Raw genomic sequence first — 22,367 nt, 5'->3', positions numbered from 1 at the left:
GGCCTGAGGGAGTACCGCCCTGCAGCCCTGGGCTGGGTTGGGTGCATTTCCGTCAGGGCCTGGAAAGCCCAGCCTTGGTCCAAGCCTGTGGTGTGTCTGTGGTGCGTCCCCCAGGAGAGGGTGCGAGGGCCATGGCCCAGCGGGCTTGCTCCCATCCCCGCCCCTGTGGGTGCTCACGGAGAGGCTCTGCAGGGGTGCAGAAGGGTAGCCCCAGCCTGCCGGAAGTGGGTGCAGAAGCTCTGACCAGAGGCTCTGCCCTGTGGGGCCTCTGCGTCTTGGGAGCCAGGACCCCCACCTGATGCTGAAGGCATTTGCAACAGGGGATGATGAAGGAGGAGACCCTGGAGCAGTTGATCTGGAGCATTCTTGAGCCGCCCCCTCCCGGTCTGGGCCACGCCCTGCGGCAGGTGGGAGAACAATGCCGGCTGTGTGCTGTCACCCCTGCCCTGCTGGCCCAAGAGGAGGGCCATGGCACAGCCCCAGCTCCAGCCTCAGCCTCTCCTGATGTCTCCCTCCCCGCCCAGCCCCTCCTATCTGCCATCTCCGACCATCCAGCCAGGTCTCCTCCCAGGGCCTGCACATCACCAAGGTAAGTAGTTTCCCGTTTTCCTTCCACCTGCCCTTTTCGTCCCAAGGAGCAGCAGCAAACGCTGTGGCCCAGGAGAAACCTCTGGCAGCAGGAGTTCTAGAAGAAGAATTTAGAAAGTGGGATGGGACAAAAGGGGCCCTGGGCCATTCAAGCTCAGGACACCAGCCAGAAGGACCAGACCTTACCTGGCTAGGTTCCAAGCTGCAACCACCCACCAAATGTGGGACTCTCTGGCACGGAGGGGCCCCCACTCCCAGGGAGTCATCAGTATCCACAGTCCTCCCCCAACCTCCATGCCCCCAAAGTCCCCAGCTTAGGGAAATGTCCAGTGGCTCCTCATCCCCAGAGAGCTCCAGGCCTGATGGCTGGTCAGCCCCACAGGCCCCAGCAGCTCCTTGGGGCTACAGGCACATGAAGCAGGAGGCCAGGGGCAGAGCCCTGGACCACTCTCCCAGTCCAGTCCCACCATGGACTCTGCGTATGAGATGGGCCACATTGGCAAGCTGCAGGCACAGCACGTTGCAGATGCAGGAGAAGACTTCACCAAGTGGATCAACAGTATCTTCCAGCACAGCCGGTGAGTGTAGCTGGGCGTGCCCCACAGCCCATCTCTACTGTCCCCCCGGCTCCCTGGCCAGTGGACCCTGGGGGACCGACTATGAGGTCATCTGACTGAGGCCCCTTCTTTCGACCCCGAAGCACAGCTGAGGCCAGTGCTGCTTCCTCAAGGCAGATGCTCTGGGCTGCATAGCCCAGGTCCAGGAATGGGGCAGACAGGTGCGGTTAGGCTGACCCTGTGCCGTCTCCATCCTCTCCCATGCCTGCTCCACGCCCAGGTGGGCATCAAGATCCAGAATCTGTACACAGAGCTGGCTGATGGTACCCGCTGCTGCGGCTGCTGGAGCTCATCTCAGGGGAGGTCCTGCCACCCCCCAGCCGGGGCCACATGCGCATACACTTCCTAGAGAACAGCACCCGAGCTCTGGCCTTCCTCAGGGCCAAGGTGGGCACTGGGGAGAGGGTTTCTGGGCGTGGTGCTGGGGTGGGCAGCAGGGACAGGCTGGATGACTAGATCATCTTTCCTGGGCTGGCCACAGGGCGGAGCAGAGGATCTGGAGCCGGGATCCAGGAGGAGCAGCTGCGATGCAGAGGTCCGGGAAGCAAAGCCCTTCCTTGCACAGTTCTCCCAGTTTAGAGAACACCCACTGGCTGAAGTGGAACAGCCATCGTCCCCAGTGGGTAGAAATGGAATATGACATTGAATGTAATGAGAGATTGTGGAGTCTAAGCTGAAAGATTCAGTGCACTCTTAGCCTTCTTTTTTCATAAATAAGGAAATTATTTACTAGGCAGACCCACAGTCAACTGGCCAGCAGATCCTGGATAGGGGGCCCTAGGGGTGAGGGAAGGTCAGACACAGGGGAAGAGCCTCGGACACTGAGCCAGGCAGTGGAGGGAGGAGATGCAGGGCTACCTTGGAGAAGCTGGACCAGACAGCAGGGAGGGACCTAAGCAAACAGGAGGGACCCTGAGAGAAAGGGACAGGCCAAAGAAATAGTCTCTAAAAGGAGACAGGAGCTCCAGGGACACAGAGGGACCCTCACGGCCAGTGTCAGGGGGCTGTGCAGGGGTCATTTATATTGAGAAGCAGGAATTGGGAGGCCCAAGGGCTCCTGGCCTCAGGTACTAAAGCACGAGGTGGCTGCCCCTGGAGGCTAAGAAGTCACAGGTGGAACTGGCTGGGCTGAGCCTAAGTCCTGGAATGGAGGTCACAGCCAGCCCCCCTGCGAGCCTGGCCTGCTGAAGGGAGGCCAGGAAGGTGAGAAGCCAAAGCAACAGACAGGAGCACTGCGGTCCCTGGGTGCACAGAAGAGCAGAAAGCTGCCGGCCACACAGTGCCAGGCCCTGCTTGGTCCCAGGGACAATGGCCTGAGAGCCAGCCACCTCCTCTTGGGAACCTGGGGAGGTGCAAGCCCCACAGCCCTTGTCAGAGGCTATGCAGCTCCCCTCAAGCTTAGAGACACAGCATGTCACTGATATGTAACCTATGAAGGTGACAGCCTTGTCTCCACCATATATATGAGGCAGCTATGGTCAAACTTCGGCCCCCAGCACACAGCTAATAAGTAGCAGAATGTGGGGTGCACTCATTTCTGGAGCCCTTGCCCTGTGCTGGGTAGTGCATGTCACAAAGCCCAGACCTGAGCATAGGGGCCCTACAGTTTCAGGGGAGACAGTTTATTTGAACCCAGATCAGCAATATGCTGGTAAATGTTTAACAATCAGCTATCTGGGCTGGGGAGTTGAGGGGAAGGAGGCAGATGAAATCCCTGGTTTGTAGCATTTGCTGATTTCCGAGGCCTTCATACCCCTACCACGACGTCGCTAAGCACAAAATCGGGAAGATTTTTTAAAAGGTGGCCAGGGTAGGCCTCAATGAGAGAGTAGCGTTTGAGTAAAGACTTAAAGCAAGAGAAGGAAATAGCCATGGGACTCCCTTGGGGAATAATATTTTCAGACAGCAGGGATAGCCAGTACAAAAGCCCCAAGGCCTGAGCTTAGAATCTCAGGGAACTGCAAGAATCCCATGGGTCTTAGAGCCATGGGGTCCAGAAGAGGAGGATGGAGCCAGAGGGTGAAGGGGCCCAAGCCACATGCGACTTTCATGTTTATTCTGTTCCTTTCTCTCCTTGATTCAACCCTTCCTGTCCAAGTGGCAAAATCTAGGTCAGCAGGTTCTCGACATTAGTGCACGTAAGAACCACCGAGGTGTTTGTCCAAATACAAATTCCTGGGCCCTGGTCCAAGAGAGTCTCATTGGGTGGAGCTTGGGAATCTGAATGTTTAACAGGAGATGGAACACTGATGAAGAAGGCTGAGATTCAAATGTGAGCCAGGGACCCAGGCACTCACTGGAGATCCCCAGATGCCCTGGGAGGTGGAGGCAGACAGTCGATGCTGTCTATTGAGCTCATACATTGACTTTTACGACTCTTCATTTCAACCTCCGTAGCTGCACCGCTGATCCTGGCCCGGGTTTGCCTGTAGCCCATGCATGGGGAGTCCTCCTGCTCCTGTGGTCCAGCCCAGTTCACCATGTTGGGGCTTTCCCTAAGGGGGCTTGGGACCAAAGCCCCAACCACTTAGAAACGCTTTACTTGCCTGGCCTTGTGCCTGCCTGCCTCTCCCCTGGGGATCTCCTAGGGCAGGACAGACTCCAGAACTCTCCCGTCCAGCAGCCAGCCCCCTGGACACTTGGTTGCTATGAGTCTTCTCTGGTATATGGGCTTTGCAGCTGAGCCCGGTCAACTTTGCCCACAGGTGCCAGTACCCCTCATGGAGCCAGAGAACATCGTGGATGGAGACCAGATGCTCATCCTGGGACTCATCTGGGTCATCATTCTGTGTTTCCAGATTGCCCACATCTGCCTGGACAGGGTACGTCTCAGCCCCCAGTGCCCAGCCCTGGCCTCACCTCAGGGCCCTGGGGACAGAGCAGTTGCACCCAACTGTTAGGATCCCCACAACGGATCCTTGGCATCCACACAACTACTATTCACTCATCAACCACGGGCAAGGATGTCAGAATGTCAGGGAGACTGTGATATGCTGAAGTGAGAACTAGATTCCCAGGCTTCAAGCCTGATCTGGGACGAGTCATTCACTAGTGAGGGGGTCAAGGTACCTGCCCACCACCCATCTTTCACCCCCGATTTGTTACAGGGCATTGAAATCCTGTAACTTTCATTACCCCTTAATGTATTGTTGGGGGAAATTAAACATATAGAGGGAGCCCCAGCCCTGGAGGCTTCCGAATCCCCAGGATCCTGAAAACCAAAGAGATGGTCCCCCATCTTCCTCCATTCTCCCTCTTGTTTTCCCACAGCTGGATCAGAAAGAGTAAACACATAAAGCCCTCATATTTGTCAATTTTCATAGTTTCTAAAACCCCATCTAAAACTTGATTCTAGTAGGTTAGGAAAGCACACCTGGAGAACGAAATCCTAATGAAAAGAAGCCAGAGATTCGGCTCAAATCCAGGAGGGTCCTTTACACTCATGAGGGAACTGTGAGCCCCAGGAGAGCAGGGCCTTGCCTGCCTACATCCCCAGAGCCTAGCATGTATGTGGCGAATGAATGGACGGATGAATTTCTAACTGACCTCAAGCCCTTCCAGGAAGCCACACTCCCCTGCCCCGCCCCCAAGTCCAGTTCCAGGTGCCCCTGCCACCCTTTCCCTTAGGAGCAGCAAGTCCGCATCATCCCCTGACTGGCCACCAACCAGCCAACTGGCTCTCTGGTCCGCCGCCAGCTCGGGCTCTGCTCCCTGCAAAACTCAGACATGTCTGGCACCAGGCTGACCTCACACACGCACATGCTCCCCCCAGAATCTCTCCCGGTTCGTGTCTGCTAGCCTAGCCCAGCCACTCAGGATATCTGGACCTGGCCTGGCTGTGGCAGAGCCCAGCTCCAGGCCCTGAAGCTCTTTCCTCCTCACCTCCCCCGCGCTGCTGCTCACTTGTCCTTCCTACCCAAGCTCCGGGGCCCAAAGGGCAGGGCAGGAAATGCAGCCTGCTGTGCTTTAACATTCTGAGTTTATAAACAGGGGTTGGTAGAGGGGAGAAAAGGAGAGGAAGAGTCAAGGGGAAAGGAGATGGGGACTCTGCGGTGTGAGGGGCGAGGGAGGGAGTGGATGGAAGGGGAGGACCACTGAGGGCAGGACAGGGACGAGGAATGGAAGGCAGGGAAAGAAGTGGAGCCAGGAAGGAGAAGGGAAAGGAGCACCGAGTGGAAGAGGGATGCGGACGGGAGTGGGGGCAGGTGGAAGCCGAGAGTAGCAGAACAAAGGAAAGTATCCAGGAGACTGAAACCAGTTATAGATGGTCATTTCCCAGTCTGAAGAAGCCGTCGCATGAGGCATTGTGGGGGCAGACAGGTGGGCTCCCCATGTCAGAGATGGGCTCTGTCAGATGTTTCTGGGTCAAGAGAGACCCTTCCCTATCAGTGGGGAACCCAGGGCAACTTCCTGACCTCTCTCACTGCACCTCATATGCCATCCTTAGAATGTAAATACTAATAGCGCCTACCTCTGAGGCTGTGCTGGGTGGAGAGCCACGTGTGCAGGCCAGTGGCTGGTTGGCAGAAAACCCGTGTTGACCAGGAGCCGGTCTAATGAAGCCCAGACTCAATTCTGTGCAGCCCAGGGTAGGTTAGCACAGTGCCTGGCCCATCAGAAAGGCTGGAGAAACGGGACTTACTGCTGCTCTTGTCACCAGTTGCGACTCAAAGCCAGCTGCTCAGAGGTGACAGGTTTCAAGCACTCCGCTTTTTTGTAAGGACAGTCTTTCTCTCGCACCCCCATTCCCTCCCCAGCACGAGTGAAAGCGAGTACAGTCAGATGCTCCGGGTGGGAGAGCAGGATCACAGTGTGCCCAGCCTGCCTCTCCCACGGCCTGCGGGCTCTGCTGCCCCACCCCACCTGTCCCTGCATGGTGACCCGCTGTCCTGTCCTTCCAGGAGGAGTTTGGGGCCAGCACAGCCCTGCTGTCTGCCAAGGAGGCTCTGCTGCTCTGGTGCCAGCGGAAGACGGCCGGCTACGCCAACGCCAACATCACTGACTTCTCCCGCAGCTGGAGTGATGGGCTCGGCTTCAGTGCCCTCATCCACGCCCACAGGTGTGCATGAGGGAGGGGCCCCAGCGCCTCTGGACCCTGGCCTGGCCTGAGGCAGCCCTTGGCTTCCTTCTGGGAGGCCTCTACCCACTGAGCCAACTGCTCCAGGACTTGGGTCCTCAACCCACCCATTCTCCCATGTCCCTCTGGCCCCTGCGCTGGGCACAGAGATAAAGACAGCTAACAGCTGAGGCCCCGGTCTGTGATACCCCTACCCCCTTCCATGGAATTGGCCAGGTGTGCCTTTGACCCTGCCCTCCTCCATTCTCTGTGCCCCTGTCCTCTCCCTGGCAAGCACCTGACCTTTTGGAGCTTCCTCCCCTACCCAGGAGCCTGACCCCTGAGCAAAATTAATCCTTCCCTCTCCCAGCCCTATTCCTTCAGCCGGGGTCTCAGATAATCATCAGGGGGAAACTAATGCACTGCAAGGTATGAATGACCAATAGGAGCTGGTTTGCCTTTTTAACAAGTCCACTTAAAGCCAAGTCACTGACTCTGCTAAAGAGCCCTGCCTGCTCTCTGCCCAGGCCAGATCTGCTTCACTACGGCTCCCTGCGTCCCGACCGCCCACTGCACCACCTCCGCTGTGCTTTCCGTGTGGCTGAGCAGGAGCTGGGCATCGCTCAGCTGCTGGACCCCGAGGACGTGGTGGCCCTACAGCCCGATGAGCGTTCCATCATGACTCACGTCTCCTTCTACCACCACTTCTCCCACCTGCACCAGGGGCAGACTGTCCAGAAGAGACTCGCGAAGGTTGGTAACAAAGGGAAGGTGGCATCGAGGAGAGGTGGGGTGAACGTGGGCTCCGGAGTCAGACACACCCGAGTTTGAAGGCTGTCTCTACCCCTTCCTCGCTGTGTGGCCTTGGCTGTGTCACCTAACTTTACTGCACTCCATCTGTAAAATGGAGATGATGATTCCTGGGGAATAGATAATTCTGGGTAATAGAAGGCTGCTATGAGTGTGCAAGGGAGCATAAGCACAGTGCGTGGCACACAGGAAAGCCAGGTGGGTGATGCCCCTTCCTGCCCCTCCCCCTCCCCCTCCGCTCTTAGGTTGCTAAGCTCCTAATGGGATTAAAAGGCTCCGAGAGCTGGACTCTGCAAGGACGAGCGCAGCGCAGCTCCGCTGGGCTGAGTCCCTGTTTCTGGGGGCTCTCTTACCCTCTGGGCACGATGGCAGAGGCTGAGGCTTGGGAAGCCTGTTCTCAGGGTTGGTGTCTCAGCTGGGCATGGGGGAGCTGATCCAGGCCAAGGGCTCTGAGCTGCTTTAGGGGTGTGGCGGCCTCAGGGAAGAAAAGGAAGGCTCAGAAAAAGAACAGCCCCCCCCCACCCGAGTTGAGGCCAAATGGAGTAAAATAAGGTAGAGGAGGCAGGACGGGGTCCCACACTCCCAGGTCTGAGTGTAGAATGGCGGCAGACCCGCTTCTCTGGGGGCTGGGAGGAACCCCACTTTAGTGTGTCCTCAGCTGAGGGCAGGAGCTACTGCCTACCTGGGCAAGCCTGGCTGGCACTCAGCACCCAAAGGGGAGGGCCTCCAGAGCCTGGATTCCAGGGCCTGCCCCCGGGTGCCGCCCTGACCCTTTCCCATGCCCTCAGCCAGATCCTGCTTCAGCTCCAGGAGACAGAGGCGCTGCAGACCCAGTGTGAGCAGCTGGTGGCCGATCTCCTGTGGTGGATCACGGAGAAGCCGGTGCAGCTGGAGGCCCGGGATTTCCCAGACACCCTGCCAGGCATGCGCCAGCTGCTGGTGGCCTTTGCCTCCTTCCGCACCCAGGAGAAGCCACCAAGGCTGCAGCAGTGAGGGGCCACGGAGGCCCTGCTCTTCCGGTTGCAGATGGCACTCCGAGCCCAGAATCGCAGGCACTTCCTGCCGCACGAGGACCTGGGCCCTGCAGAGCTGTCCCAGAGCTGGGCAGGCCTGGAGCAGGCAGAGGCCTCGTGGAGCCAGGCCCTACAGCAGAGGTTCCTGCAACTAGAGAGGTTGGAAACCCTGGGCCAGCGCTTCCAGCGTAAGGCAGCCCTCCAGGAGAGCTTTCTAACAGACACAGAGCAGGTGCTGGACCGGGCTGCAGCCCCGCCAGCCAGCCCGGCCACAGTGGAAGCGGCCACCCAGAGGCTGCGCATGTTGGAGGCCGGCTTCCTGCCCCAGGAGGGGTGCTTCCAGGCCCTGGCCGAGATTGCAGACGTCCTCCAGCAGGAGCACTACCATGGCTGGGCAGAGGTGGCCTGCAGGTGAGCCCCAGACACGTGAACGGTCTTCAAAATAGGCTAGGGCCTTCCTACCATGCCCCTGTCTTTACACAGCCCATTCCTGGACACAGAGGCAGGGATGATTTATGGGTTTGGGGCTCCCTTTAAAAAGATCTAACTCCTGGGAATTCCCTGGCAATCCATTCGTTAAGAGTCAGCGCTTTCACTGCCAGGGCCCAAGTTCGATCCCTGGTCAGGGAACTGAGATCCTACCAGCCACAAGGTGTGGCCTAAATAAATAAAAAGATCTAGCTCCCACTGATGTCTGAAATTCCACCATCCGTAATTGATCCCTTTTGGTAAAGCACTGTTCTTTCTAGATAGCCTCTTATTAATTCATTCACTAAACATTTATTGAGTATCTACTATGTCCCAAGTACTATTCTAGGTGTTAGAGATTTAGCAGTGAAGAGGACAGACAAAAATCCCTCCCTCCATAGAGCTTACATACTACTAAGGAAAACAGAAAAAAGATGTAGTATGTGAGATAGTGATTTAAAAAAATAATAAAGCAGAATAGGGGAATATGAGGTGCCAGGTGGGGGGAGGGAATTACATTGGGTGGTCAGAGGAGGTTTACTGTTGAGCAAAGACCAGCAAGAAGTGAGAAGCCACACAGATATGAGGACAGACTCTACTAGTGCAGTGTCCCAAGGTGGCACACGCGTGGCATATTTGAAAAACAGCACAGAAGCCAGTGTTGGCCAAGTGAACAAGTTGTAGTTGAGGTCAGGGAGGTATGGAGGCGAGAGGTGGTGGCAGAGATCCTGCTGGGCCCTGCAGGACCCAGTAAAGACTTGATCTGTACTCAGCAGAAGATAAGCAGTTGTGACAGGGCTTGAGCAGAGGAGTGACACAATCTAACTTTCGTTTTACAATGATAACTCTGGATGCCATGTCAGGAATAGACTGAAAGGGCCAAGTCAGAAGGAGATAATAATAATCCAGACCAGAGAAGCAGTGAAGGTGATGAGAAATTGGTGGGATCCTGCATACATTTTGAATCCAGCGGGATCTGCACACAGATCAGATGTGGGGTGTGAGAAAGTGAGTTATCAAGGTTTTGGCCAGGGCACCTGGAAGGACGGCGTTGCTATCACCTGAGATGAGGACTGGAAAGAAGGCTTCAGGGTCCGTGAAGCCCCCCTTCCAGCTTCTCTGCCTGTGTCTAAAAGGTGGAGATACTGCCCCAACTGGATGGATGCTCACAGCTCCAGCCACGGTACTCAAGCTCCTCCAGGACAGCCAGTCCCCACCCCGCAACTGTGGACCCCAAGGTAGCTTCCCTACCCCAGCCCAGTGGGTACCACCCTTATTCTCACATCCCCCAGGCAGTTGGAAATCACTCAGTGCTGGGAGCGGCTCCTTCCGCGGCTGCAAGGGCAGAGGAAGCAGAGGGCAGGCATGCAGGCTGTGCTGAGCCTGCTGCAGGAAGTAGACTGCCTCCAAGAAGCTCAACCAGCTGCAGGTGGGCCCTGGACCAGCAGATCCCTGGGAAACACAGCAGGATGCGCCAGCCCTGGCGTTCACGGGGACCCAGCACTCTGGGACTTTAATGACCACTCATCTGTCCCTGGCCAGGTGCTGGCCAGCTCCACGGCCTGTGGGCAGCAGCTGGCAGAGGTAGTGGAGCTGCTTCAGGGACATGACCTGCTGGAGGCCCAGATCTTGGCCCATGGTGCCCACGTGAGCCATCCTGCCCACCAGACAATGGAGCTGGATTCTTCCCTAGGCACTAGTGTGGAAGTGCTGCAGGCCAAGGCCAGGGTGCTGGCCCAGCTCCACCAGAGCCTGGTGTCTCTTGCCAGGTCCCGGTAAGAGCTCACCCGAACTCCCCTACCCTCTCCAGAACTTTTCTGTAACCCAAATTACCCCCTGCCCAGCTTAAAACAGTGCTGCCTGGCAACTTCTTCTACACTGACCCTCATCCCCAAGGCCTCTGTCTCCTCTGTTCAGTCATCCAGGAAAAGGAAAACTCCTGTCTAAGGGGGAGTGTCTGAGTCTGCTGGGGAACCCCCTCCCCAAGCCCCGTCACTCCCCGAGCCCCTCTGTGGCCCTTGCTGTCCCTCAGGCGGGCCTTGCTGGTGCAGACCCTGCAGCGGGCAGAGCTCCTGCACAACTGTGAGGAGGAGGAAGCCTGGTTGAGGGAGCGGGGACAGCTGGTGGAGGATGCGGCCCTGGGCCCGGATCTCAGCCAGATCGCTGCGGCCCTGCAGCAACACAAGGTGCCCACTACCCTGCGCCCTGCCGGTTCCCCTCTCCCTGCCTTCCCGCCCTTCCCCTCACCCAGCTCCCTGCTCTGCTGTCTGCCAGGCCCTAGAAGCCGAGCTCCCCCCGCCACCAGGCCGTGTGCACTGATCTCGTTTGGAGAGGACGCGACCTGGGCGCACGCAGGCCCCGATCGCGGCGGATCCCCGGGAACGGGCCGCGGCGGTGCAGGGCGCATGGCAGAGGCTCTGGGCCCGGGCGGCGGGGCGGGGCGCGCGGCTGCAGGCGGCCCTGCTCGTCCAGCAGGTAGCTGGGCGGCGGGTGGGGAGTGTGGGGTCGGCCCGTGCCCAGCCTGCCCTCCTCAGTACTTCGCCGACGTGGCGGAGGCAGCCTTGTGGCTCCGGGAGCGGCGGTCAGCGCCGGAGAGCATGTCCTTTGGGAAGGACCAGGCGGCTGCTGAGGCCCTGCTGTGGCGCCACCTGCGGCTCGAGCGCGGCAGTGCGCGTCTTTGGGGCCGAGCTGCGGCGATTGGACGAGCCCGCGCCGGCCGCAGCCCGGGGGCATCGTCGCTCCTGGTACGCGGGGACCGACCGGGCAGGGACCCAGACCCACGGGCCTCCGACACCAAATGCGCGTGCTGTGCCCGCTCTCCCATGGTCACACAGAAGGTGGAAATGGGAGGGCATTTGTGGCCCCTGACCTGGCCTTCCCCTGGGCTTGGAGGTGCCCACCCCTCCTCAGATCATCTCCCCTGCGGACCCGCCCACAGTTAGTGGAGTCCTGTCTGCTCACGGTTGGAGGCCATCGAAGTGTAGTTTGGTGTTGCTCACTTCGCCCGCCAGTTCCCAGGCACTGATCAGTTTCCTCCAGGAGCGTCCCTTTCACCGCCAGACCTAAGGTGACCCTTCAGTCCTATTTTGCTCTCTCCTGACTTGGCCTTTTTAGGTTTGGGGTGGCCTAATCACTACACCAGACTGCTTTCTGAACCCCCTCCCTCAGTTCATCGAGCCTCCAGTTTTAAAAGAAACAGATACCTACCTGGTGGGCAGTTTGGTCCACCCTATGAGAGCTTGCAATTGTCTTTCAAGAAGCCATACATGTAGCTCAGGATGCGTAAATCACAGCCCTCAAACCCTGTACTCACATTTGGTCCCTCTACCCTCATCCCAAGGAAGCTCCATTTCCCAGATGCCCTCTCTCTGCCCAGCCATGTCCCATGCACCTGCAGAGCTGCAGCTCAGGTCCTCATATCTTAGGAGGGGGCCTCGTGGAGTACTCGGTAGCTGACTGGGGTTCTGGTCCTGACCACCAGGACCAGACTAATCAGGTCTGAAAAGTCTATGGTTCTAATTTAGCCAAGGTCGAGCTATCTCTTTTCCTTTGCATTTATTCCCTGGACCACATAATTAACAATTTTTGAAAATAGATCCACGGTGTGTTAGCAGTTGTCTGGTTACCTCTACAGATGAGGTAACCAAGGTTCACAGAGGCCAAATTACTGCCCTCACAGCTGCTGGAGAGGCCTCCCAACTCCGGGTGCAGGGCTGTTTCTACCCCATCCTTCCCTGTGTGGCTATGATGTTTAACTCCAGCCCTTAGTTATATTAACACACACTGCTTTTGGTATTGCCTCCCTCCTGTTCTGTGTGGCCTCCTTCTCCAGTCTGAGCTAATTGTTTAAATGAATGAATGCAAGGTGCCTTATCCTTCTTTTGTGTCCTCTACTGCCCAGCCAGCCCTGGCATTGACAGAGAGGTTAGTCCTAGTCTCTGGCATTTCCAGACCCTTGCTTTGCCCAATGGGGGTGGTTGATACAGAAATGCCCCCTCTCCTGGGGGTGGGGAACCACTTTGGCAGCTAAGCAGAGCCTTCCCTCCTCCATACAGAAGGAGCCCCCTGAAGGCTGGAGCAGAGTTGATGGAGATGCGACTGGGAGACCTCAGGATGGGACCCAAATTTTAGCACTGCCGGGCAGCCAGTACCCCTGCCCTCTGGTCCAGATGAGCTTCATCTGCAGAGGTATAAGACCAAGACCCCATGTAGGAACCTTAATAGAGCATCATAAATTTATTCTGTGTGGCTCTCAGGGGCATCTGAAGACCGAAGGGAGGGAGTTAAGAGAGGCCATTTTGGGCTCAGCAGAAAGAAAGATGTGAAGCTGCTCGAAATTCTGAGTCTTCTTTTGTTTTCTTCCCCTTTCCAGGCTTTCTCTGTGCCTATTCCTTTTCTTCAGCCTGGCTGCCACTGCTGTGTCTTACCCTTGCCCAGGGCCAGAGGGACAGAGACCAGATGCTCATCCACCCCCATCGGGAGGGCCAGCCTGTGCTTTCCCCACCCCTCTCTGCCCCATCTCCTACCACCAGAGCCACTCTGCCTCCCCCTCTGCAAAGCCTACTCCCCCAGCCAGACCCACTGAGGCCCACCTTGTCCATGAACTCTTTCCCAACAGCCCCAGACTGTTCTGGCCATTTCCCCACCGTGGACACCCATAGTATTTATTTCACGCAATGCACATTCTGCTTATCCGTGCACAGTCCCGGGAGGTGTCCCATCAGCTCTAGGTCTGTGGGCTTACAAGCCTGAGAAGATCGTAAGGCCCTGAACAGGAAGCTCTGACCTTCATCCTCTTCTCGCCCCCAGGGCTCCTGGCACAGGGCTGAGTAATAAATAATCCCCCGCCCATCCCCACTGGCCAGCTGCTGGGTCAAGAAGAGGAGCAGGACCAGGATAGCCCTCAGAACCTGTGCTCCCACAGGGACGCACTTCACCCAGCTCCCGGGAGAGACCCTGCAGCCCCTGTGCCAGACGAGCCCCGACACCTGGGAGCTGAAGGACTGGGGGTGCTGCCCGGCCAGGTGCCCATCAGCCACATCATGGAACAAGAATCCCAGGTACAACCACTGGCCCCACCCAGCCTAGCCTTCTGCTGCTTGCGGGGAGCCCCCTCCGGACATGCTGCCCTCTGTCCTGTCCGCACAGGTGGTGTCTGCCCTGAGCTCTCCGAAAAAAGGCCCAAGAAACCCAGCGGCCCCGCGTGAGGTTTCCTGCTACTCTGGCCCCTGGGGCACCCAGAAGATGGCCCTCCCAGATGAGCCTGACCCTGCCTTTGACCCCAACACCATCCTCCAGACACAGGACCACTTGAGCCAGGACTGTGAGGGCCTGCGGACCCTGGCAGAGGTAACGCCCCTTGTTCAAGAAACGTTCATGGAGCACCCACTCGGGGCTAGACCCTGAGCCGTGAGCCCAGGGACAGAGCAGTGACTGGACTTGCTCCCTGACCTTGGGGAGCTTATGTCATGGCAGAGAAGATGTGAAACAAGTCATTAGACAGACGTGGGTGTGATGGGAGCGTGAGAGGGGAGCCCAGGTCAGGACGGGGAGTCAGGGAAGGCATCGCTGAGGGAAGGACATTTAGGCAGAGACTTGAACAATGAGAAGCTGAGAGCAGGTGAGCCAGGGGGAGGGCAGGGGGAGATGACAGGGAGGAGTGTTCTAGGCAGGACCTGTGCAAAGGCAGGAACGAGGGCCAGGGTGCCTGGAGCACAGCAGTGAGGCCCAGGAGCGGCTAGAGGAGAGCCCGGAGAGGAGGGGGCCGGGAGTGGGGTCAGGTCCCATGGGAGAAGCGTGGATTGTACCTAAGAGCCAAAGGACATGAGTAGGACAGGAGCAAAAGCACACATTCTGCCGGGGCCCTCTACTCTGTGCCACCTCTGACAGAGGGCACAGAGCCCAGCTGTGGGACAGGGACCGTTTGTGGCCCTGGCCCTGGGCTCTGCTGGTTGGGAGGTGATGGGGGACCTGCTCTGAGCGCCCCGTGGCGGGCACTGACCCTCACCCCAGCCTCTGGGCCGGCCTCTCCTCAGCACCGCAGGGCCCGGCTGGAGGAGGTGGTGGCCCTGTTTGGCTTCTATGGCTCCTGTGGGGAGCTGCAGTCCTGGCTGGCAAACCAGACAGTGCCGTTCCGAACACTGCAGCCCCAGGCCACAACTTGGAGGTCATGCAGCTCAAGTGTGAGGTACAGTCCCCTTGGAGCCGGTGGGGGGTTCTTAGCTGCTTGGCCCTGCCGCCCCTCTTCATTCCTGCCCTGCTCCCTCCTCACCATGCTTCTGCCTCCCCCTTATCCACTCTCAGTGCTCCTCGTTAGCCGTGGTCCTGTCTGGGAGGAGGGAGGGAGGGAGCTGGCCTTGAATGTTTTTAAATTGAGGTATAATTGGCATACAACACTGTATTAGTTCAGGTGTACAACGTAATAATTAGATGTTTGTATATTATTGCAAAATGCCCACAACAGTAAATCTAGGTAACAACCATCACCATACGTACATAGTTACAGAATTATTTTTCTAGGGATGAGAACTTTTTTTTTTTTTTTTTTTTTTTGGCGGTATGCGGGCCTCTCACTGTTGTGGCCTCTCCCGTTGCGGAGCACAGGCTCTCGACGCGCAGGCTCAGCGGCCATGGCTCATGGGCCTAGCCGCTCCGCGGCATGTGGGATCTTCCCGGACCAGGGCACGAACCCGTGTCTCCTGCATCGGCAGGCGGACTCTCAACCACTGCGCCACCAGGGAAGCCCAGGGATGAGAACTTTTAAGACTTATTCTCTTAGCAACTTTCAAATATGCAATATAGTATTATTAACTATAGTTGCCATGCTGTACATTACATCCCCATGACTTTTTATTTTATAACTGGAAGTTTGTACCTTTCGACTCCCTTCACCCGTTTCACCCATTCGTTACTCCTCCCCTTTGGCAACCACCAATGTGTTCTCTGAATCTCTGAGCCTGTTGTTTTTTTCTTTAGATCCCACATATAAGTAAGATCATATGGTATTTGTCTTTCTCCATCTGACTTATTTCACTTAGCATAATGCTGTCAAGGTCCATCCATATTGTCCTGAATGGCAAGATTTCATTCTTTTTTTATGGCTTAATAGTATTCCAGTGCAAGCGCGCACGCATGTGCGCGCACGCATGTGTGTGTGTATCACATTTTCTTTGTTCATTCATCCACTGATGGACACTTAGATTGTTTCCATAATCTTGGCTATTATAAATAATGCTGCAATGAAGATAGGGGTGCATATTTATTTTTGAGTTAGTATTTTCATTTCTTTCAGATAAATACCCAGAAGTGGAATTGCTGGATCATACGATAGTTCTATTTTTAATTTTTTGAGGAACCTCCATACTATTTTTCATAGTGGTTGCACCAATTTACATTCACACCAACAGTGCACAAGTGTTCCCTTTTCTCCACATCCTCGCCAACACTTGTTATTTCTTGTCTTTTTGATAATAGCTATTCTCACAGGTATGAGGTGATATCTCATTGTGGGTTTCATTTGCATTTCCCTTATGATGGTGATATTGAGCATCTTTTCATGTACCTCTTGGCCATCTGTATGTCTTCTTTGGAAAAATGTCTATTCAGAGCCTCTGCCCAGTTTTAAATTATATTATTATTATTTTTTTTTTGCAATTGAGTTGTGTGAGTTCTTTTTATATTTTGGATATTAACCCCTTACCAGATATATGATTCTCAAATATTTTCTCCCATTCCATAGGTTGCCTTTTCATTTTGTTGATGGTTCCCTTTGCTAGGCAGAAGCTTTTTAGTTTGATGTGGTACCACTTGTTTATTTTGCTTTTGTTGCTTTGCTTTTGGTGTCAAATCCAAAAAATCATCATCTGACTGATGTCATGGAGCTTACCCCACTATGTTTTCTTCTAGGAGTTTTACGATTTCAGGTCTTACATTCAAGACTTTAATCCATTTTGTGTTAATTTTTGTGTGTAGTGTAAGGTAATGTTCCAGTTTCGTTCTTTTGCAGGTGGCTGTCCAATTTTCCCAACACCATTTATGAAGGGACTGTCTTTTGCCATTGTATAGTCTTGGCTCCTTTGTCATAAATTAATTGACCATGTATGCATGGGTTTATTCCTGGGCTCTCTATCTGCCCCATTGAGCTATGTGTCTGTCTTTATGCCAGTACCATACTGTTTTGATTACTATGCCTTTGTAATATAGTTTGAAATCAAGGTACGTGATACCTCCAGCTTTGCTCTTTCTCAAGATTGCTTTGGCTATTTGAGAACTTTTGTAGTTCCATACAAATTTTAGTCTTCCAATCTATGAACACAAAATATCTTTCCATTTATTTGTGTCTTCTTCAATTTTTTTCATCAATGTCTTATAGTTTTCAGTGTACAAATCTTTTGCCTCCTTGGTTAAATTTATTCCTAGGTATTTTATTCCTTTTGTTGTAATTGTAAATGGGACTGTTTTGATTTTTCTTTCTGATAGTTCATTATTAGTGTATAGAAAGTCAACAAATTTCTGTACGTTGATTTTGTATACTACTTTACTGAATTCATTTATTAGTTCTAAGAGTTTTTTGGTGGAGTCTTTAGCATTTTCTATATGTAAAATCATGTCATCTGCAAATAGTGACCATTTTACTTCTTCCTGTCCAATTTGGATGCCTGGTCTTGAATTTTTAAAGGGCCCTCCCAGCCCTTTAAGGACACAGATCCCTGTCCTACCAGAGGGATGCAGCTCAAACATCTCTGTAGCAGCCCTTATCTGAGGTCATTCCTAAGGGAAGTGTGGGAAGAGAAGAGTCCCCTCAAGGCCTGGAATCTCTTTCCCCCAGAAATTCCTCACTGCCCTGGCTGTGGGAAGAGGCCTCTGGGCTGAGGTTAGCAGCTCCGCTGAACAGCTGAAGCAGAGATGTCCTGGAGATTTCCCCAAAATCCAGCGACAGCAGGAGGAACTGAGCTAGAAGTGAGCATGAGGAGGGAGTACAAGGTGACGGGGGCAGCCTGGATGCAGTGCCCAGGCCTGAGTGCCTGCTCACCTGACCCCCAAGATACCAGGAAGAAAGACTGGACATGTCAGAAGCAGAGAGGAGAGGGTGTGGGGGCAGCCAGCCTGGCAGCTTCTGTCATGAGAGCCTCTGGCCAAGACCCCAGGATGGACGGGTGTCCCTGTGACGTGACATCCCTGAGACAGCCCTGCTCCCTCTGCCCAGGTGGGAGCAGCTGGAGGCCCTGAAGAAAGAGAAGGAAACACAGCTGGCATGCACCACACATGTGTGCAGTTTTCTGCAGGAGTGTGGAACCACATGGGTCCAGCTGCAAGACATGATACTCCAGCTAGAAACCCCAGAGCCGGGGCACTTAGAGGACAGCCACCGCGTCCTGCAAGTGAGCCAGCAGAAGATGCTGGCGCGGGAGAGAGGCAAAGGGCAGCCAGCAAGTACGGCCTGGGTTCGGCACCGTGAAGGCCTGAGCAGGGTTCTGGAATGGGGAAGAGGACAGAAATTGAGGTGGGGAGGACGGGCAGGATGTGCTGTCCGAAGGGCAGGGCACAGGTTGGGGAACAGCATGAGAACATGCTCATGGCGAAAGAGAGAGCTACACGTGCTTGCTGCCTCTAGGTGGAGGGTGAGGGGCCAGTTTAGAGTCGCCACCACTGGCCCTGGGGAGCACAGGCCCAGGCACTGGGCCCAGGGCAGGGCCCGGACTAGGCAGTGGGCCCTGTCTCACAGGGTCGAGGAGCTGGGCCCCACAGAGAGCCAGTCCCTGCAGGGACAGGTGGAGACACCGTAGGGGCTGCTGGAGCGAGTGCAGGAGCAAGTGACCTGACGGGCCTGGGCCCAAGCCAAGGCGCAGCCCCGCCAGGGCTTCCTGCAGGGGAGCCGGTGACTGCTGCAGGCAGGCGGTATCCGGGCTCAGCTGCACAGCGAGGAAGAGGAGGTGGTGGACGTGGCCTCAGCCCAGCGGCTTCTGACGGAGCACGAAGACCTGCTGGAGGAGATTCACCTGCAGCAGGAGAGGTCAGGACAGGGGGGCGGGTGGGACGCCCTTCAGGCTGGCCACGGCCAGTGGGGACGGGATACCGGAAAGGGAGAGGCAGGAAGTGGCCAGTCACCCAAGGGAGTGGTGCTTCAGGCAGGTTTAAAAAGAGGGGGTGTAACCAAGGACTGGTCAGGCATCTTGCATACTTTTGGGAGGGACCTAGGGCAGAGTCTGAGCTTCCTGGAACATTCTATCCAGTCCAGGCCTGGCCATACCCCCTGCAGGTGAGCCTGGTAGATTGCTCTGTCAGGCTGGTCAAGCCTCCCCACCTATTCTGGGTAACGCAGACCCCACGGACCCCTGGAGTGAAATGGCTCAGCCCCCCACCCCCCGGGAATAAGACACCCACCTCCTTAGTATGGTGATGCCTCCTCTCCTCCTACAGGGGTGGGTGCAGTCTGCAGGCTGTGCCCACGTGAAGGAGCCTGACGAGTGGCCAAGTGGCCACTGAAATCCAGCCCATCCCCTGCTCACTAGACTCCACTACCCGCTTCTGGGCTGCATCAGCTCAGAGAAGTGGAGCCTTTTCCTAATTCACACAAAGGTGTCGCCTGTTCCCAAGCTGTGAGCCTGGGGGTGAACCTGGCAGAGAGGGGTGGGTGCCTTTTCTAATCGCTCCAAGCTCCACCCAGGCTTGCGGTGGCCCCAGTCAGGCGTGTAGTCAGTCTGAGTGATTTTTCTGGGTGTGCTGCCCCAGCACATCCACTTGCCTGGGCACTGTCATCAGCGTGGCCAGCTGGAGCAAAGGTGTGACATGCAGGGAGCACGGGAACTAATGAGTCCCAGGTACTGGGCTGGACTTGTTACATTCAGTGTCTCACTAGTGGCCCAGGGCACAGCTGTCCCACAGGACAAGCGCACCCCCGGGCTCACCAGCCTCAGACCCCTTCTGGTTACCCTTACATCAGAGCTCCAAGATGAATGATCCATGGAGGTGAAAGGGGAGGAAGGTTGCCAAGGGGAGCAGACGGGGTTTCACCCTCCGCCTGTCGTCCTGGACAGGCTGCAGCAGCTGGAGGCTCAGGGCCAGCCCATGGCAGCCTTGGACTCCCCGGACTCCCGAGGGGCGGCCAGTACCCTGAGGCTCCTGGGCCAGCAAGGCAGGAAGTTGAAGGCCGCCTGGGAGCAAAGACAGCAGCGGCTGCAGGAGGGGTTGAAGTTGCAGAGGTTTGGTCGAGAAGTGGATGTTTTCACTGCCACCTGTGCCAACCATGAGACCTTCCTACAGCTGGACAGCCTCGCGGTGTGCAGCTGGGATGCTCCTACCCCAGGAAGTAGGAGCTTAGAAGCCAGGCTGGGCGGGAGGCCACTGGGTCAGCGGTGGGTGAGGTGGTGCTGACCCACATCCTCCTGGCATGACCCCAGTCTCTGCATCTCCAGGAGGACATGGGGGAGGCCCAGAGCCTGCTGCAGCGGCACCAGGAGTTTGAGTGGCTCCTGGATGCCCTGGGCCCTCAAGCAGAGGATCTGCGGGCTCGTGGCAAGAAGCTGGCTCAGAGCCAACACAGGTGAGCCTGGGCCTGACTGGGCAGCACCTGCAGAGTCCAGGTTTCTTAGCCTACACAGACCGTTGCTTGAGGCTTGGAGAGTGCACGGGGAGTGGGGGGACAGTGGGGTGCACCCTGGACTGTGGTGTGTCCGACCTTCGGGGTGAGCCTCAAGCAGAGTGGAGCCTCCCCATATCCTCCCCCACTCTGCCTGCCCTCCCGGGTCTGAGAGCAGCTGCTGCGCGTCCAGGCACAGTGGACCAGGCTCCAGGAGAGCGCGGCCTGGGGTCGGCAGCTGCCGGCTTCCCTCCAGCTCCAGGGGAGGGGCCGGCACAGGTACATGAGGCCTCCCTGGGAGGGATGCATAAGAGTCCACTGCTGGACTAACAGCTGTGTGCTATTTGGAACACTCTAGTTTACAAAGCACTCTCCCACACGTTATGTCATTGACCTCCAAGCATCCCTTGTGAGATAGGCATTATGGCTCTGATTTTTCCAGATGAGGAAAACTGAGGCTCAGGCCAACTGCTCAAAGGCAGGGCTGGGCCCAAAGCCTTGGCCTCTTGAATAACCCCCTCACCCTCCCTCAGCCGGCTGCTCTCTGTCCTCACGGCCTCTGGCCACACTCCAGGCTCTTGCATGGACCATGCGCTCCAGCTGCAGATCTTGACTCTGTCAGATATTTGTTCTGCCCACGATGGGGGCTCAGAGCCGGGCTAGTTCACAGGCCTCCCGGAGCTTAAGCCTGTTTGGAGACAGAGGACCGTCCATGACCTGATGCGGCTGGAGCAGTGGGGACCCGGCCAGATGCTTCTCCTATCTGGGCACAGGGCACCGTGAAGCCAGACCCTGATTCTCCAGGCCTCTTTCTGCTGTTTTCCCTGAGACATCTTTCTCCCCATCTTGGTTTCCCTGTCGATTCTTGGGAGCGGTAACCCCAGGTCCCACCTCTCCTGCACCCCGGGATTGGCTCTGCATCCTGCTCTTCCCCTCGGGGCACCCTAAGACCCCTTTCCCTAGAGGAAAATACCAGCCCTCACCCCCACTCTGTGATACCCACTCTCCCCTGGTTCCTGGGTAGGAATGGAAGCAGGACGTGGCAGAGGTGATGCTGTGGATGGAGGAGAAGTGGCGGATGCTGGCGGACGAGCCATCCCAAGAGCCTGGCAACATCCTGCAGAAACTCAGGTGGCACAAAACAGCTGAGCGTGAGCTGGTGGCCACCCAGGGGCACGTGGAGGGCCTGCAGCAGGTGCAGGACACTGGACAGAGGGTGCAGGGCCTGCTCAGCTTCTCGTTTCCGCTGCACAGCACTTTTGCGTGGAGCACAGTCACTGAAGGAAGAATCAACCTCAGTCTCCATGGAATTAGGATCCCCCAGTTTCCCCCCTCACTCATCAGGCACCCCCTGGTCTTGGCACCCAAACTAGCCCAGGACGCTTCTGTCACCCCTTCCCCTCGGGTCTAAGAGGCAGCCTGCCGCCGCTGCCTGAATGCAGCCCTCCCACCAGCCATCTGGTGCCTGCTTATCCCACACTGTTCGCAGGCATCAGAGGAAAGCCTTCCCACCTCTGCCTGCAGATTTAGGGCTACGCAAACAGCTTGAGCCCTTGTGGCGTGTGGCATGCAGCTCGCAGCCAGCCACCACCACTGCTGCCCCCCGGGCCCAGCCCGCCACGGCCCCTCCTGGTACCAGCAGCTCAACAAGACGCCCCAGGCCTTTGTGTCTACCGCAGGTTGGGAGAGAGCTGTTGAGCCGCAGACCCCGTGCCCAGGAGGACGTGCAGGCCGGGCTTCAGGGCCTGAGCAGCAAGTGGGAAGAGTTGAACCGCCAAATGGCAGAGCATGGGAAGCAGCTCTGGCGGGCTCGGCAGCAGGACCAGCTCCTGGGGCTGCTGCAGGTTGGCTGAAGAGAGGGGCAGGACACAGGAGGGAGACCGAAGCTGGGCTGGGCTGAGAACGGCCAGGACGGGAAGGAGAGGGGAGGAGTCGGGGTGTTCTGCTGACTCTGGAGCGGCCCTGGGAAGTCCTGCAGCCTTTGGCCTAGGCCTGGCCCGTTGACCCTGGCTTTACGCACCACTGGCCGATCCAGGATTGCCTCCTGTGTACCCATGCATGCTCAGCACAACTTGAGTCCCCCGGAGAGGAAGAAGTGTGAGGGGATGGGGCTGTTCGTGAGGCTCTGGGAGAAGGTGCGGGTTGGGAGTGGGAGAGGTCCCCAAAAGGCCGTTGGTGAATTTGGTGGGCTACTAGCACTGCATACTTAGAGCCCAAGGAGGGCCACTTGCCAGCCT

General features: G+C 56.6%; 1 protein-coding gene across 1 annotated transcript in view; it reads left to right on the top strand.

Moving 5' to 3' along the window:
- Positions 1-730: 730 nt before the first annotated feature.
- SPTBN5 (spectrin beta, non-erythrocytic 5) overlaps positions 731-22,367 on the top strand; it is a 45,709-nt gene continuing 24,072 nt past the window's right edge. The window contains 37 exon segments of the mRNA XM_079913589.1: positions 731-1,162; positions 1,165-1,166; positions 1,426-1,471; positions 1,474-1,592; positions 3,911-4,027; positions 6,107-6,264; positions 6,789-7,014; positions 7,864-8,061; positions 8,065-8,495; positions 9,845-9,952; positions 9,954-9,981; positions 10,095-10,327; positions 10,585-10,738; positions 10,827-10,844; positions 10,846-10,918; positions 10,921-11,027; positions 11,087-11,215; positions 11,217-11,276; positions 11,279-11,296; positions 12,608-12,740; positions 13,477-13,571; positions 13,701-13,901; positions 14,588-14,759; positions 14,856-14,863; positions 17,380-17,503; positions 17,739-17,932; positions 18,137-18,334; positions 18,338-18,370; positions 18,374-18,430; positions 18,434-18,564; positions 19,589-19,829; positions 19,967-20,094; positions 20,166-20,236; positions 20,304-20,392; positions 21,155-21,325; positions 21,810-21,974; positions 22,197-22,265. Of these exon segments, the coding sequence (XP_079769715.1) occupies positions 1,057-1,162; positions 1,165-1,166; positions 1,426-1,471; positions 1,474-1,592; positions 3,911-4,027; positions 6,107-6,264; positions 6,789-7,014; positions 7,864-8,061; positions 8,065-8,495; positions 9,845-9,952; positions 9,954-9,981; positions 10,095-10,327; positions 10,585-10,738; positions 10,827-10,844; positions 10,846-10,918; positions 10,921-11,027; positions 11,087-11,215; positions 11,217-11,276; positions 11,279-11,296; positions 12,608-12,740; positions 13,477-13,571; positions 13,701-13,901; positions 14,588-14,759; positions 14,856-14,863; positions 17,380-17,503; positions 17,739-17,932; positions 18,137-18,334; positions 18,338-18,370; positions 18,374-18,430; positions 18,434-18,564; positions 19,589-19,829; positions 19,967-20,094; positions 20,166-20,236; positions 20,304-20,392; positions 21,155-21,325; positions 21,810-21,974; positions 22,197-22,265 (4,611 nt within the window). The 5' untranslated portion in view covers positions 731-1,056.

Source organism: Stenella coeruleoalba (genome assembly GCF_951394435.1).
Source record: "Stenella coeruleoalba genome assembly, chromosome: 2".
NCBI classification, from domain to species: Eukaryota; Metazoa; Chordata; class Mammalia; order Artiodactyla; family Delphinidae; genus Stenella; species Stenella coeruleoalba.
The sequence above is the reverse complement of the archived record's forward strand: the minus strand, read 5'-3'. Positions and strand labels throughout refer to the sequence as shown.